The sequence below is a fragment of the Xiphophorus couchianus genome, chromosome 7, assembly GCF_001444195.1.
Source record: "Xiphophorus couchianus chromosome 7, X_couchianus-1.0, whole genome shotgun sequence".
Taxonomy (NCBI): Eukaryota; Metazoa; Chordata; class Actinopteri; order Cyprinodontiformes; family Poeciliidae; genus Xiphophorus; species Xiphophorus couchianus.
In genome coordinates, this window is record NC_040234.1 from 9483978 (window position 1) to 9502333 (window position 18356).

The following is an 18356-nucleotide window of genomic DNA, read 5'->3' on the forward strand; positions in this document are numbered from 1 at the left end:
ATTTGATACATGGTATCATAAACCTGAATCCATTTCTTAGATTTTGTGATTATTTCATATATGAAAAAAAAAAAAAAATATATATATATATATATATATATATATATGTATATATATATATATATACAGTATATACTGTGATAGAAATAGGACACATATGACTGGAAATTGCTTGTGTGACAAACATAAGCACAAGAAAAGCTTGCACCAGAGACCTTCGCAAACAAGGGATACCTCGTCCATTGCAGGGTAGTTTTGAAGTTCCTCTACATTTTTTCAGGCTGCTATCCAAAGACAGTGAGCAACTGAGAGGGTGCTCACACTTCTTCCCTGTCCATCCATCCTTGCAGTCACACCTGCCACAGTTACACTGACCATGACCTGCCCAGAGAAAAGGGGAACAACTAAAAGAAGAAAATAGATCTAACTGAGAGAGAAAAAGAAACAAATCATTCCACCTAACATTTTTAAATCACATAGAAGACTTACCGAAATGGCTGTGATGTTACACTGAAGTATTATCAGTTATAAGCTTTGTGTTGATTGTTAAGAAAGGTAAGCTAAAGGTATGCTAAACTGTCTTTGCAAGTATGTATTTAGCCTCATAAGAAAACATTACACAAATAAGGGGTTTACTGCAACTTTTTCATTGCCCCTTTTCAAGTAATATGCTAACCTGAGCAGAAGTCATCAGTGTATCGGTCGTACGTCGCGTGACAGTTCCTCTCATCGCACTCACAGGTGTCTCCATGAATGTCCCCCCAGTCGCCAGAGGGATCTACATCATGGCAGGTACATTCCCCACACACACAGGTACCTAATGTAAAAGACACAAAAGACATGATGTCAATTATGTGGTGCTCTACAGCACATCAATGGAATGAGGGGTCTTTACAGTTATGTAGACGTTCCGACTGCGTTATCCATCGGAAGTATACAGATTATTGATAATAGTTTACAATGAGATAATGTTATGATTCACAAATCGGACCCAATGAGGTTTGATTTGTGAAATAAGGCCTCAAAAAACAAAGAGATTATGCATTTTTATACTTAATTTGCATTCTTTGATAGATCTACTGTATACACACACCCCTTGGATTTTTCTACATTTTGTCCAGGTACAAATACAAAACTTCATTGTAATTTATTGTAATTTATTTATTTTTTTTGATAAACCAGCAAGACGTAGTGCTTTATTAATAAGTCAGTGAAAAATAAAATGTGGTTTTCAAAATAAATAAATGTAAAAAAGAGTGTTATTTGTATCCGCACCTCGGCACCTCTCTTTTTCTGTACTCACTAACACCAGCTGCTCTTCTCACTCAAAAGACGAATGTCATTCCAGCTCCTGTAAGTAAGTTTCTGACCTCTACAAGGCTCTGTGACAACAAGTGCAGCACCTGTTCAATACTGTCTGGCACAGATGGGGAAAAAACTATATCAACACTACTGCCATGAAATATATTACAGTTTGCGCAGCCCAACATCAAACAAAGGAGTGGTGCTCTTTTGAAGCGCAATGAAGCGGCAAGAAATGAATGGAGAAACTTTTCCTGGTGAGGATGGAGGAGTGCAGCAGATTGAAGTGAAGCCTATGTAACTGTGAGGGACCGGATTTCATCTTAGACCCAATGGGCATCTCTGCTCCGCTGTGCCATGGAATCGACTCCGCGGTACATATGCACCCGTTATGGTCAATGACGGCGCTTACACCACCTCTGCACAGTGGTGAAAGGCAATGCATTGCGTAGTTAGAACCAATCCTATTTTTGCCAGACACCAGAGCAAGTGCAGAGTCAGACTTCAAAGGCCTGAAATGTGAAAATAATTCACAGAGATAGACTACATTCAGTGGGAAAACGAGCTATATTAATGTATATGTATGCATATATGTTGTCAGCAAGTATCATTTTTGATACTTGCTGAAAATTTATGGATTTTACTCTGAAACTTATTACATCAAGTTCTATTGCTTGAGTTGTAGTAGGAGTGTCTATGAAGTGGGAGAGAAAGCGATGAAAAAATAATAATTTTAGAAGTTGAGAACTACAGTACTTGATATGATATTTCTTATCTGTTTTATGACTAGATTTATTGAAACAATCTTTCTTTTCCCATGTATGCTTCTTGGAGCACCTCTGTGGTTCACAGCGGAGCAAATCAGGGTGGCCTGGAACATCTCCAGTCCAAGTGTGCAGCAGAGTGGAGCAGAGACGCATGCAGTGTAAATCCGGGGTTACACAAATAGTAGTCCTCCTGTTAAGTGAAGATCATTTAGACAAGTTGTCAGAAATTATTTAGTGATGTGTAATAACACCAAGAAGGGAAAGTATTGTTCCAGTTTAAGAAACACTTAAACTCAGAAGAGAATTAGATAAATAAGGAACAAATAACCATGGTATAGAGGCTTTGTAATTCAAGTAAATCCAGCTAGAATCATATTTACTGGTTTACTTCTGATGTTATTTATAATTGTAGATCATTTTATTTATGAAAATATTATTTTGTGGCAATATATTTAGTCCTGTTGAGTTAGCACTCCTAATCTATTTCAGTAGTTGTGAAATAGAACTAGTGTTAAACTAGTTCTTATAAATAAGTGAACAGAGAAATAAATGATTTATTAATGTAAAACAGACGTACGAAATGCAAGTTAAGAAATGCCGCTGCTGTCAGTGTTAAAACAAAGTGATTAATTTCATTTCTAATTAATGTTTAACTATTTATCTATACATTTTAGTTTTGTCTTCTTTGAAACATTAATAAACCTGTTGACAAGGAATCATCTCTCTTCAGCATCTTGACGTTAAGGAGGCATTTTACTGATTGTCAAGCCACGTAGTGCACATATGTCGAGGGCAAGACATCCTGTAAAAGTAAGCAGGTTGAATTCAAATGTAATTACATGCATTCCAGTACAGACCAATTAAATTTAGCTCATAATCCAATTCAGTGCAGTCAGACTGACTAAATTGCCCAGGAATAAAATGTTGCCTTTCAAAGGAAGCCAGCAGATTGCATTTGTTAATAGGAGGTAAGGTTATTTGATGGGTGTTCTTTTCAATGACTTTCATCAGGTTTTTTTTCTAGAATCATTCCAGCATACCATAAAATTAAATATTCATGACTAAATTTATTCCAAAAATTGCGTTCCGCCTTCTCCAAAGATCTGTAATTTTTTATTTTTTTTATCTTGGAGGAAAAAAAAAAATGCCTCCAAAATGAATTTCCTTTTCCTTCAGGTTTTTAAAATCTTTATTCCTTCATTTATCTTTTCCCTCTTTTCTTTTCATTTGTTTAGCCGAGGCATTAGCAAAGCAGCAGCCAGTGGAAAGCTATTTCCTCTTATCAGTGGAGACAGAGCACCGGGAGCCCCAGGGGAGAAGGCCAGCTGGCAGGCCGGAGGGGCTGAGGCTGCCGCATGTCTGCCCTATGGCTGAACGTTCAGTCTCCCTCACCCCCTCATAACCCTGCAGTCCTGGATTAATAGATCTATGAATTATCTGTCTGTTACAAATATCATGGACGAACTGAAGAGAGGTAATAGAAACACCTTTATTATTTTCTAAATGTTGCAGTTATGCTATATGTTTTATCCAGGCATAAACCAACACGCTGGCTCTTCTCTGTCTTCTCTTTCTCTCTGATTCTCTCTCTCTCTCTCTGTCTCTCTCCATAAACCAAGTCACCAAAGCAGGAGGTTTGATACTTCAGTGAGTTAAAAAGTTAATTATCTGCAGGTCAGATCATTATGCTATTTATCCCACAGTGTCAGAAGAAAATGATTAGCTAAAGAAAGGATGGAAGGAAGACTTTTACCATCTCGTACCTAACAATATGCTTCACATCTCCAGATCTGTGCACAATAATGAAATCAACTCATTTCTTAATTATGTGTCTCCCCCCACCCTCATTCCATCCATTGTCTATGATCAGTAGGAAAGGTTTCAAAACCTTTTAAGTGAAGAATAATACAAAATTAATATTTGTGGTAACTGCTATTGAATGTCTGTTTATAAGGGTTATTTAACAGATTAACAATGTTCAGGTTTTTTTTTTATATTGAGGAAGTTTTTTTGTTGATTTTATTCCTTCTGGTCTTTTATTGATGAGGTTATTTTTTTTCTTTTTACAAAAAAATACATTCTTTTTAATATTATTACTCAGATATACTGTATTTGCTTGGTGTTGTTCCATGCATTCCATTTTCATGTATTTTCTTTAACTTTGTTTAACTTTGCAGAGTCTGACTTACTTCAACAAAGAGACATTGTTGATCAACATGTTCTTCCTATCCGTTTTGGTATTGTCATTTTTTTGTTGCTACATCTCTTTACCACTCTTTCACTTCGCCCCATAAGACGTAAAATAAAGGCCCTGACTCACCAAACGACTGCATTTGTTTTGCCCACCCAAAGAAAGAACAAACCAGACTTTGGCATAGCAAAGAGACAGTTCAGTTCAGAATTATGTGCAAAGCAAATAAAATGTGTCTTCACTGCAGTTTGAGCATAGCACAGACCTTTTGTTTCTTCATCTATGGAACAAAAGTGGTACAGTGATTCTCAAGGAGGAACATGCTATCTATTTCTCACAGTATCGCACAAATTAGTACATTTTTGAAAGATTCAGAAACTAAATGTAGAACTGCTTCTTCCCTTACACAGTGAGGTTGTTACGTTAGTTTTAAAACGTTCCATTAAGAGCCTCCGTTAAGGCTAACTTCTAATTTCAACCTTTGACTCTGGAACAAAGACCTGACGCAAATAAATGTGCAAATCGCTCCTCTCAATGCCTTTAATGTTTGCACCAGCATGTTATTTATATTAATTGTCTTGTTTATCATAGTCAGATGCAGCACATAAAAGACAAAAAAAAAAATTTAAAAAATGGACCCAGGTCCAATGAAAAATAAATCTAATTTATTTTAGAGTAGTTCTTCCTCATTTGCATAAAAACCTTTTTCCTAATAATCACCAGTGATTACAGAAGCTGAACCTCTCAAAGCTCTCTCACTGGGCAAATCGACATCTGCAACACAAAACTGGCCACCCTGGTATACTTTCTTCTTCTTCTTCTTCTTCTTTTTGTTTTGACAGTTGTGCTCTTGACCAGAACTTGTGGCTCTGTGATGGGACTCCCATGCAGCCTTATTTCAACCAACCAGTTACCGAGCCCTCACCCAGACCGCTGTAATTAATTTTTGAGAAATTCCCTGAAATACTGGAGGAGCACTTCAGTTAACTTAAATGAGATATTCCACTGATTGCTTGCTCGCCATGCTCTGATGAGTCACAGAGCATTATTTTATTTTTTTTTAAGGCAGTCTAGAGTCTGGGTTGTATTTAGTTCTTTGTGTTTCCTGATTGTTTTATAATTTGGGCTATTCAAACAGGATGAAAAGCACTGACCCGGTGTTTCCATGTTACCCATCAGGCATGTTAAGCAAAAGCAACATTTTGCACAAGCCCTACATCCTGCTGTTTTAAACAATCCCTTTCTTGAAGCTGCTTGTTTCATGAGAAGACTGATTAATGTCCTAAACTTGATGATTTATCATTTAATGGCTGAAATAAAAATGGTCTCATTTTGATGATGATGATCATAATTATGATGATGATACACAAATTAGAGTTATTTCATAAAAGGTCAAATCTGGGAGGAAAGAAGAATATAAGGATATGTTTTTATTTTTCGAGGTGAATTTCATCCTTCTGATGACTGAAACAGACAAGAAATTTGACTGCGCCTCTTTAGCTTGTTTCTTGTTTCTAGGCAACACAAATACAATGAAATCATTACAGTCACGCTGTTTATGTTAATAGGTCTGAAGCTTATTATTCATCCCTCTCCATTCTGCAGTTTTATGGCTTTGCAAACCACTGTCAGTATGCTAATGAAAATTTGTCCAGATGGAAAATTTTCAAGTTTATTTATATGAAATAAAGTTGTGATATTTTGCAATCAGATATTTAACTTAGATCAGTTATGGTTTTCTGGAATAGTTCTATATTTTCTTTATACTCAATAATACTATTTTTTGAGTTTCTGTAATGTCTTATGTTAACAGTGAAGAGGACAAACAAACCTCTGTTGCTGCAGATTTTGCCATCTGGAGATGTGCATTTCCGCTTGCTTTCCCATGGGTTGATGTCACACTGGAACTCACATTTGTCTCCATGCCAACCAGCAGCACAGTAACAGTTTCCACAGTAACACTGGCCATGGCCTGGAAGGACATGGAAGAACTCATAAATTCTCATCCAAGAGATTGATAGACATACTGTACTTCTAGATATTAACAATCTTACTTTTGCAGAAATCAGATTTGATATCACTCTTGATTTAGTAATTTCTACTTTTGCACATTTGTCAGCCACAACCTGAATTTAGTCATTTGCAAAGAACGTGGCATATATTTTAAATCTATCAGCTTGCAGCTTTAATGTCCAGCTTTGCAATGCTATTGCAAAGATTTATTTATTTTTTTTGATGAGATAAAGAATGCATTTCATATATCACCGCAAGATTTACAATCTGAAATCAGAAGCAACTTTTCTTTCTCGAGAAATGAGTTTTAAACTTTGATATTGTTGCCTTGTGTGTGTAAACTGAAGAGATTCTACTCATGACTGACTCCATTGAACAGATGCTGAACATCACTTAATGTTTAATGTTGATTATGCAGGGTAATGTAACACTTTTTATGTGCTCCTGCAGGGCAGGATATGAGTAAGTAGCATACAAACTGCATTGTACAGTATGTTGAAAAAAGGTTTCTCTCCTTTAACATTTTCCTTTTTCGTCAGGTATCAAATAGGCCAATGTATTTCATTAGGATTTTATGAAAGAAAACAACTCAAAGTAGTGCATTAGTATGAAAGGAAATAAAAAAGACTCACAGCTTTCAAAATATTTTAGGAATCTGAAATGCATTTGTGTTCTGGCGCCTTTAATCTGATGCCTCTGAATGAAATACAATGCTACCAACTGTCTTCTAAATTAACAAAAAGTAAATCAGGTGCACCAGAGAGCAAGATATAGACAGGACAGCTATTACTTGTGTAAATCTAGCCTGGATGAGTGAGGTCTAGAAAGCCTTCATGGAAAGAGGGCCACACAAAGTCTCATCAAATATTCATCATACTCAACTTTTTGACACATCAAATATTTGGGAAAAGTGCTCTAGTCAGGTGAAACAAAAGTTGAACTTTTTGGCCTACATGTATGTGTTGCAGAAAATAATCTGTACACACAATCTCCAGAAGGAAGGATGGTTCCAGCACAATGATGTAAAGAGGTATAGAGGAGAAGAAAATGACCAAATATCTGTCAGTAGATCAGTAAAGCTGGTAACATTTCAATCAAGAAATTTGCTTAGCATTGAACTGGGAGATTTGGAGGGATGCAGAATGCAAAGCAATGGCACAAGTATTGAGATTTCTATTTGAAAAATTAAATTTCTTCGTTACGTGCTAATTTGTGATAACCTATCATGTCACAATTTCAAATGTAACAAAATGCAAGGCACTGCATATGATCTTTCTGGTCCTTTCTCTGTGACCAAGAGCAGACGTAGATAAATGCAGTGCCTATGCCTTTATGATTCCATCCCTGAGACGTTGATCCTAGACACGCAAAAACCTTTTACCGGTAGTTCAGCAGACGTTCAGTTGCAAATTTAATGCACAAAACAGATAAAGAAGTAACAAAAGTACGAGTGCTGCCAATCTCTGGATGTCTTATCTTCATAAAATTGTCATTAAAACTCATTTGTTTCTCAATGCAATGTCTCTTATAGTTGAGCAACTGTGAGTGTAATCTACCTCCACAAACCTCTCCCGTGTCTTCATCCAGACATTCGCCGTCATCACATTCACAGACGCGTCCCGTCACTAAGCCCTTGTCGTCATTTTGGTCACACACGCAGCTCCCACATTGACAGGTCCCTGTAAAAAAAAAAAAAAAAATGTAAAAGTCTTACACACATCCGCCAAGGCTCTGAGTCTGTGTTAAACTTTGCAGTAGATACTTGCATTTAAATGGTAAAGTGTGAGTAAAATATTTTTATGCAGTGAACTGGGAGATTAAAGAATCTGGTTTACAGCTGTTCATTGGAGGGAAGTATTTTTGCATCAAGTGCCAGCAGGTTTAAGCTGGTGTTTGACAACTAAAGGTGGTGGTGTTTATTTATTTATTTATTTATTTTGGCATGTTTGCTGGAGCTTTTTGGATTAGGTGTTGAAGAAGCAGAAGGCTAAACAGACACATGCGGTGAATACATTAGCATTTCTACATATTCCAATAGGCCACATCCTATGCTTTCACACACACTCTTATAGACGTCCCACACGGATATGCACACACCCACTGAGATTTGCGTATCCCTCATTTAGCTGAAAGCATTTGAGACGAGCGGAGAGGGCGAGCCCAGATGGACAACTGGCTGTACATGTTTGAAAAACAGCCTTGACCGACGGTTGACCTGACATCATCCACGCAACACCGAGACACAAACACATGGCCAGTGGGATCGAATTATACATAGACGAGATATTAGGGGTTTTTCGTAGTAGCATTCTTAGACTTCTTTCAAAGTTTTTATTTTTATATTAGCTGCTTAGTTAAATTTGAATGCTAGGTAGTGATTCAACAATAAATAAAGGAAAGATAGCTGTTAATACATCTTTATGTAGTTTCTTTGTTTTTCAAGAAGGACAATATCTTATTGAAATATGTGGAGACTCTTGACCAAAGCAGAGAAACATTAAAGCTGTCTCTGAAGATATTAGCTGGCTCCTGAAAGCGTCTTTTTTTATTATTCAAAGTAGTGCATAGTAGTGAAGTGGAAGAAAAAAAGATGCAGGTGATTTTACATTTTCTTTGCAAAAATAAAAAATAAAAAAAATCTGAAAATTATGGCACGTTTCTCTAATTGTTAACAGATTTGTATATCATGAGAAGATTTAAACCAATCTTCTGTGGAAAATAGAACAACATCAGTCAGATTGGATAGAGAGCATCTAAACATGTATGTTCAAGTCTTGATAAAAAATCCCCTAGATTTAGGTTGAACTTCCCTATCCCTGACAATGAAAAGCATCCAAACAGCTAGCTGCTGCCAGCACCATGTATCCCAGTGGGAGGTACTGTGTTCGCGCTCATCTTCACTCTTATTTCTCTGCATGAATGCGCATGCTGAATTTGGGCCAAAATGTTCTGGTCTCATCTGACCAGAATACTTGTCTTGTTTTTTTATTCAAAAACAACTTTCTGCTTGCCATTTTCATGAATGAATTTCCTACAGTTGTCTTGTCAACAGTTTTTTTTCCATCCCAGCTGTGGAACTCAAAAGCTCCTTCAGAGTAACCAGGGTCCTCACAGATTACTGTTCTCCCTTCCTGGCTTGTCAGTTTAGGGGTACAGCAATTTATTGAGGCCAGTGTTCGCCTCAATAAATTGCTCAATAAATCTTCTTTTGTGTGAGCTGTTGGGCACCATTTTTTTTTTCCATTTTTGGATCATGGATTAAACAATACATCTTTTGTTGTTCAAATCTTGGAATATTATTTTAGAACCTAATCCTGCTTTATAACATCTCCACATGAGTATTTTTGACCTGGTGGGTTCTTTGGTCTTGATGAGGTTATTTGAAAAACGCTTTTCAACTAACCTCAGAGGCCTTGACAAGAACAGCAGTATTTATGCTGAAAATAACACATCATTGGACTTCACCTAAGGGGCAAACAATTGCATGTTGCAATGTTCACTTTTGTTTCATAAAGGTTTTTGTAAAACATCAATTTCTGTTTGTTTCACTAATGATGCACTACTTTGAGTTTGTCTGTTACATAAAATCTCAAATTCTTACACTGAAGTTTCTGGTTGTAGCATGACAAAGTGTAAAAAAAAAAAAAAAGAAACAGTCAAGAAGTAGGATTAACTTAGAATCTTTGCAGTAGATTTGCAGCTTTTTAAAACTTGTCGTTTTTGAATGCTGTGTTTTGATGTATTGTTGCAGTACCTCTGTTGGAGCAGACCACCCCCTGTTGATTTTTGCACAGCTCTCTGCTCTTCTTGCTTGATAGGCTACACTCCTCCTGAAACTGGCAAGCCTCTCCAAACCAGCCTTCGTCACACTCACACATCCCACAGTCACAGTAGCCACGGTCTGGGGGGAAATATAACACACCACATGCTGTTTATAAGTGCCGGGAAACGTGCAGGTTACCAGTGCTTCACATCAAAACAAGGACATGAACATTATTTCAAATATGTAGTCTAACATTGCATTTTCAGGTGAATGGGGTTGTGTCAGAAAATTACTATAAGTAAATGTTTTTTAAGCAACCACTACCAAGTTTTCCAATGCCTTTGACATGCCAGCATCCCATATGAATTTATCCATGAAAACACAGTTCTGTGTTCAGATACCCAGATAGACTGGAGTCATTGTATCTCATTATTCTGATGGCCACATTGAGCAACATGAAGTAGAGGAAAAAGGAGGAACCATTTGATGCAAATGAAAGCTGTCAACAAAGCTATTATGAATGTTGCTCTCATTGCCTTTTAGCAGTGAGGGACCTTGCATGTCATGCTCGATACTTCTCCTGACTCGTTCATCATGTAAATGTGGCGTTGTTTTGAAGGGCTCATCTCTTCTCGTTATGGAAGCATCTCTGGTGACTTGTCCAAGAAAAACTGACTCTTGAAAACAAAGAAGAACCGGAAACATTGCAAATTGCAGAAAAAGAGTGCACCTAGACTCCAGTTTAGCTGCCAGAAAAAAGAAAAAAAAATCTAATTAAAAGAATAATTGAATTGTATTCTCTAATCTGAGATATTAATTGAATATTTCAATCAAGATTTGTTTTTCTAACTTGCCACTTATAATGTTATATTGAAAAACACATTATGTAGAAAAATGACATCTTGTTCAAAGTGCTTTACATCATAAAACCATCATACAGTCATCAATTATGAAACAAGAAATACACAAATGCTGTTATGAACAAATGTCATAGTCAAAATCATCAATATACATCAGATAAGCTGATTAATGTTCAATTTGCTGCTAATCAAATGCAACCCTAAACAGGTAGGTTTTTAGCCTTGATTTAGAGGAACTCCGTGTTTCAGCTGTTTAGTAGTTTTCTGGACTTTTGTTCCAGATTTGTAGTGCATATAAGCTGAATCCTGCTTGTCCATGGTTAATTTTGGTTCTGGGGATGCAGATTAGACCAGAAGCACTCAGATCTTCTGGTTTTGGTCTAATCTGCATCCCCAGAACCAGAAGACTTGAGTGGTCTGAATGATTGATACCATAACAACAGGTTGCTATCAACTAACAAAATTATTTGTAACTCCATTCTCTTGGTATCAAGCATGCTGCATGCAGTGCTGAACGAATGTGCATTAGTGAAGACAGTATCACTCTGCATAGTGCAATGCATGCTTTTGATTTGTCTCAAATGTCAGAGCTCAAGTCTGTGGCACGCATTTGCTATTTGTTCTGGTGTTGCTATTATTAGTGATACAAACAACAGGTTTCTCACTATTTGATGCATTTATAAACTAAAGAAACACATATACACATTGAGATTTTACAGAATTATGTCTATAGATTTAATAAAATACAAAAAGTGACAACAAATAGGATATGCCAAATGAACTGCAGTCATATTGTGCTTTACAATCATAGAAATTGCCTTGTAGGTGAAATGTGCTATACATATGTAACATAGTAATAATTATTGGACACAAAAATTGGATACATACATCTACTATCAATCACAAAGATACACACTCTTTTGTATCTTTGTTTATTTAATAAAATATTTAACCCAGCATTGTTGCAGTCTAATTTACTGACGTGTTCTTCTGTATTTACCCTTAAGGCTTTTGTAAATAGTAGACTGCAAAACTCTGAGACAGAATTGGATATTATAAAGTCACTGCTGCCCACTAGCCATCATTAATCTCCACTTGACAATCACTTAGACACATAAAACAGCCCGCTTTGTCTTCTAGGTCAAAATTTATGTGGGTTGGTAGCTTCCTGTCTTTGGACAGTTTATCTTTTTTAGTGCTTCCTGAGCAGTAATTCTATGTGATATAATGTGTCAGGGTCATCGCAGCATTCCACTGACAAACAGACGTGTAGAGCAAAAATCCTGAGCAGTGATCGCATACATTCTCCCGGGACTGGTAGAAGAGGATGCGTGTGTGTCAGCATCACCAGGAAAAATAATTGGTGCATAAAAAAAAGCATGTACTAAACAATTTTCTAAAGCTAGATGACTATATACAATCATCTGTCAAATATTTCAAATATCATAACTGTAATAAAGCATATGTTGTGCAGGGATCATTAGATACCCCTCATTTACTAAAATGTTCATAGAGTCAAACAGCCTGAATTGGTTTAGCAAACTAAAGAAGATTTGTCCAACCTAAAGAAGAAGATGAAGGATGAGTCATTGATGTGCTGTGGTTCCCCTTAAGCAGCAGAGCTACCTGAATGTCTTGTGTAAAAAAAAAAAAGAATAAAAAGGCTTAAACATTTGAAAAGATGATTTCATTAAAACATTTTGATAAACTCTCAGAATAATTCTGGGAATTCTCTAATCACTAGATTAGAGGACATGTTCAGATAACGGAGGTTTCGTTGAACCTGTGTGTATTCACAGGTATTGGTACTGAATGTGACTATTGTGGTTTCCAGATCATGAAATATCTCCCGCAAAAGACATTATAATCCATCTCTATGTGGAACCTCCAATCGCTATTACACAGGCTAATAAACGACAAAAACTTGCTCTCTTGCAGCTGTGAGGTGTCTTACTGTTGTGATAATTTATGTATTTAAATCTTTAGTTTTGATTGAATGTGCACTCACATAAGCTTCTTGGACATTTTAGTAAATTAGAATATTACTGAAATGTTTATTTATTTCAGATTAATTGCACACACGCTGTTGTTTTTAAGTCTTTAGTTCTGCTGTTCTTGGCAGTTTCCAGTTACAGCTAACGAAAACATGTACTTTAGCTTTTCAGAAGATCAGAATATTACATCAAATCAACAAAAAAGCAGAGAATAAAGAAACGTGAGCTCAATAAGAAATATGTTTGATACCTAGCTAAAGGCTGTTGTTTTGAAAAAAGTACATTTAATCTGACAAACTAATTTCGTCAGAAGGCGTGTTCAAATTTGCCGAGATGGCCCCATGTACTTATTTATATGCTGTTGTATATGGTGTTAGTAAAGCTCCAAAATTAAATTAATTGAGAGTTTAAACATAAAATACCTCTAAAGAATTACGCTATCTTCATAATAAACTAGTTCCAGCTTCAGAGAGCATCTGTTCTCATCTGTTTTCAACAAGTGGTTTTTAATTTCCTCATATTTTTTTGGTTTAAGTTGTATTGTCCAAAACATGATAATCAAATCAGAGTATTTTTAATCATTCGTGTTGTCCTTCGCCTGGTGTTTGGGAGCAATGAAACAACGACATATAGATTGTGTGTTAGGTGAACAATAAACCTGTCTCATCAGCTACTAACTCGTTTTCTGTATGTCTTTGGAACAATAAATCTTAGCCCTTACCATCCCGGTTTTTACAGTGTTCCACCTAGCCAGTTATTTTTACCACAGCTGACATCAAAGAACTTCCAAAGGCATCGTAGGTGGGTTTAAAAACACTTGTTCTTACACCCTGAAGTCTTGAGAGCGGTAATGGGTTTCAATCAGAAATGTCTTTTACTAGTCAACTTGGACAAACTTGAGTGGCTTTTTCTCCTCGCAGCCCACGCTGGAATCATTAGGTGAGTCACGGGAAAGGCAAACTGCCCAGAAAAACTCAGAATAGCAGATTGAAAGCATATAAAAATATGTACAGGAGAAAAAATTAGAGAGATGAACATTTCTATAGGTTTTAAAAGCAAAAGAACAGCATTTTATGGCTGCTACCTTTTTGCTTTATTCTCTCTCAACCAATATTTGGCTTAACCTTTTGTTGACTTTGTAGACATTACTGATAATAATATTCTCCATAACTGGTCAATTTTAGCTTGGATAAAATGCCATAAAGCGCAACTGATGCAGGTTGATATGGAACGAGAGACCAAGCTGACTATCCTTGTGACCCTAACATGAAGACATAAAACCTCTGAGGGTGGGATCTTTGCTAGCTCTTGAAGAGGCCAGAAAAGCAAAGAAAGAAATCTGGGCAAACAAAAACAAGAAGACTGTGCAAGCCTGCAGACTGAGAGAAAAGGAGTTGGAATTGCTAAAATATATTGTTACAAAGCATTATTATTATTATTATTATTATTATTATTATTATTGATCACAGAGCAAATCTTTATTCAGGAAATGAACAGAAGTATGCATCACTTTTGAAGTGCCTCCAACAATGTTTTCTGCTCCAGAAAGGAGTACATTTGCCTCATTTTCTCGTTTTAGTTTTTCTTTAATTAATTAATTCTGTCTCTAGAATTTCATCATTTATGATTGTGTCTCCGGAACTCATATTTTGCATGTCTTTTTTAGTTTTTTTTCAACAGGGTGTAGATACTGATAAACAACATGGCAGCTGGGGTCAAAGGCAGTATAACTCAACTTGGACATGTCCCATTCAAGAATGGTATGCACACTTCATGTGCATACCAAACGGTACTAAAATTCCCAAAGTCAGACCAGGTGTTGAAGAATTTAATAACTCTTGGAGCAGTATCTTCCACAATTGTGCTTTTACAGCATACCTGGATTTAATTTTACAAAAAGGAGTTCAAAAGTAGTTTACAGGAAAGGTAAAATGACTCAGAGAGGGAAAAACAGAGTCAGAAAGAGTAATGTTCCTCATTTCTGAGTAGGAAATGAGGAATGTAGCACAGTGTGAACACTTTGCTGACAAAATAGTTTTATCAACAATTATAAAAATTCATGAAAAATATATAGAATATCCTCTCACAGCTACCTGGTATGTTGACAAATCAACAATAAGGCTTCCTTAGAGTGTTTTTTATTTAATATTACACTTTCTGCCAAAAAGCAGAGGTTGCAAGGATATTTACTGCCATTAAAACACCAACGGTGGATGAAAATATTTTGTTTTCCACAGTTGGTGTACAGATATTATTCAAGGTAATTTTCCGATTGCTCAGCTCTTATATATTGTGAGATTAGAAGGATTGCTTTAGATTTGCAATAAGTAACTTAATTATTATTTACTTTATATTTATTATTAGCCTTTAAAGTTCCTTTCATGTGGCCAATAACTAAAGCAGGTCAAAATGTGATTGCTGGCCAGTTCATAATAAAACAAAAGCTCTAGAGGCATTTCAAACAGAGAACAAGCAGTACTAGAGAGCAGCTGTTTTTAATGGCACAAATCACCAGCGGTAAATAACAATCATGTATTGATAAAAAGTGACCTTTTTTGCTAAAACCTCATGTTTATCGGGCACTTCGATTACATAAACTGGAATGGTTTATTTTTAAGGAACATAAAAAAAAAAAAAAAAAGAAGTAGAGGAAACCCACTGCATTTTTTCAGTTGTGGGGGAGGTTCTCATGTCGCCCCTCACAAGATGCCACTCTGGACGGTTGCCCCGTGTCGCCCATATCAGAAACCGCCACTGGCTATAAACATGGAAGTATGCTGTCACGTTCAAAGACATAATCATGTTTCCATTTGGATAATTACATACATTTTAATACTTAAAGTCATTAATAAATTCTAACCACCCTTACATTTTGGTGTTGAGGCATAAAAGGTTTATTTTAATTTGACTATTGATCATTTGAGCTGAAATGTCAGGTGACCTCAACTATGTGTAATGTTCTGCAAGTTTTTATGGTCCCAAATTTTATCACCCTTTGCTAATTTCCTAAGAACAGTCACTCCACCCTTATTTGTTTCAGAGAACAAATACAACATGGGCCCAGTTCTGTCACTGCTACAAAAGGCAGTGTTTACAGCATTTGAGTTGAATTGGACTTGGAGTTCAGGTTGTCACTTTGGTGGTCTGTTTTCTTGTTACTTTCTGTTATTTTGTGTTTCATTACGACCAGCTGTTCAGCATTATGAGCTACAATGTCGCTAAGCTACATTCTGTCAGTTCACAGGGCAACACTGAGACACACAGGACAAAAACACACAGAGACATACAACTTTAAGGACAACTTATAGAGACCAATCATATCCTTGAACTGTGGGAGGAAGCTTGCCTACCCAGAGAAACCCCATGCATGCTCAGGGAAAACATGCAAACTCCATGCAGAAAGATGAGATGAGATTCAAACCCAGAAACTCCTTACAGCAAGGCAACAGTGCTGCCAACTGAGCCACTGTTCAGTCCATAGGTTAGTTTTCTTTATCTATTGCAATTCTTTTGGTTTTACTCTATTAAATTCACCACAATCATAATCCAGCCTGCATTTTGTTTGTTTTTGAATAGAACACTCCATGAACCACTAGTGGCAACCGGGTAATTGCAGAAATGTTTGTTGTAGATAATTTGTTGATTAATTATTTAAGGTTCAGTCTGTTTTTGGCCAACATTCCCTCCCAGACAGCCAATCTCTTTTTCCGTTACTTTTGTGTAAGGGAATCGCAGCAATAGCAACCAGAATTTTCAGTTGGACACAAATCAACTCTTGAAAGAACACCTACTCATAAAAATAAATAAATAAATAAAATATACTGATACAACAATACACAAGCAATTTTGTTTCATTTTTCAATATTTGTGATTTAGCAGAGGTCCAACATAAACCGACTCATGCTGTAACTAAGATAGAAAATAAATTTTTATACAAGCCAAAAATATCTAGTGGTTTAATAAAAAGAGAAATCTTAAATTATTGAACAACTACATTATGTCAAATCATGATTCACGATGCAGCCTTACATTAAAGACAAGTTAATGTAAGTAAATTCTGCCCGTATTCAGTGCTGTAACAAAAAAAAAACACCATATAATATTTAGCCACCTGGACCTGTTGGTTTAATTGAGGTGATGCTAATTAACCTCCATTGAATCAAATATGGGGTATGAAACATCTTGTTGCCAGGAAAGCTAATGTTTTGGTAATGAAAAACACACACTTAATCCCTATGGAAGAAAATCTATTGGATCTTATCAGTAGACTTTTGTGACAGGCAGAGATAACGGAGCCACGGGGAGAGAAGTTGGCTGCCGATCTCTGAAAGCATACCGTGCATGCTGTGTATGCATGGTCCGCTGAGAGTGGGGGTGTGGGTGCATGTGTGTGTGTGTGAAGGGAACGTGGTGAGTTATGTGGGGGTCTTCTTTTCAACTGGCTTTGATTGCAACTGCTGGATGCGAACGTGTGGCTGATGTTATGCGTGTGTATGCTGGTGAGTTATGTATAAGATTTAACCTCATCCTGTATGGTATGTGTGTATGCATGAGTGGGTGTGGTGGGAGACAGAGGAGAAGGTGGGTTTGGTGGGTGTGAAAATCCATCCCTCTTCTAATGCATAGGTTCCATTGGCAGGCTCTGTAGCAGTGAGTGAAACTCCATTATCAGGATGAAACAGGGCCTCGCTCCAGACTGCTGAACCATAATGAGCTCCTCACAGCAGCCAACTTGTCTTCCCAAATAAATCACACACACTCGTAGACACGCAGGCCCCCATATGCACACCTATCTCCATTATACGTGTTCTGGATGCTCACATATCTCCATTAAACCTCACTCACAGCCCAGAGACAACGGGGAGACAAAAAAAGGTGTGGATTTTTATTTTTATTTCTTACTGGGATTCCTCCCACAACTTCCAAAGCATCTCATCAAACACATGTGCAGTAAGCTTTAGGAAGAGGGTCCAACCTGTCTTATTTGAAATGCGTTTAAAAAAGAATATGTAAACAATTATGCTAAATGTACTTATTTTACAGATTCGGTAGTGGCATTTATGGAAAGTTATATCCCCCATGTAAAATTGTGAATAAAAAAAAAAAATGGAACAGCTGATTACAGTGTCACTAGTCTTACAGGCCCAATTAGTAACAGACTTATACAATTAAGAAATTAACTTAAACCTTTTAGACGTACAAACATACTTTAGTCTACAAACCTGTAGACATAAAGTAGACTAAAACATTTACTCTACACTTAGTTATTTACTAAAAGTAACACATAAAGGGCAGTGGCAAAAAAAACAAAACCCAAAAAACAAAAAAACAAATTCAAGAATAAGAAACAAATCAATGACATCTATCTGTGTGGAAAGGTTGAACCTTCCCAGATGCGGCCTGCCTACTAAAACTACTCAAAGAGCACAACAATGACTCATACAGTAGATCATGAATGAGCCAATA

General features: G+C 36.5%; 1 protein-coding gene across 3 annotated transcripts in view; it reads right to left on the reverse strand.

The window, feature by feature from the left end:
* itgbl1 (integrin, beta-like 1) overlaps positions 1 to 18356 on the reverse strand; it is a 47844-nt gene that overhangs the window by 20113 nt on the left and 9375 nt on the right. For 2 of the 3 annotated variants that reach the window (XM_028022350.1, XM_028022352.1), the window contains exons 3-7: positions 10028 to 10174; positions 7830 to 7952; positions 6092 to 6232; positions 677 to 817; positions 235 to 381 (exon numbers count right to left, since the gene is read on the reverse strand). In XM_028022350.1, the coding sequence (XP_027878151.1) occupies positions 235 to 381; positions 677 to 817; positions 6092 to 6232; positions 7830 to 7952; positions 10028 to 10174 (699 nt within the window). The remainder of the gene's footprint in view (positions 1 to 234; positions 382 to 676; positions 818 to 6091; positions 6233 to 7829; positions 7953 to 10027; positions 10175 to 18356) is intronic. The other variant, XM_028022351.1, reaches the window with a different exon arrangement.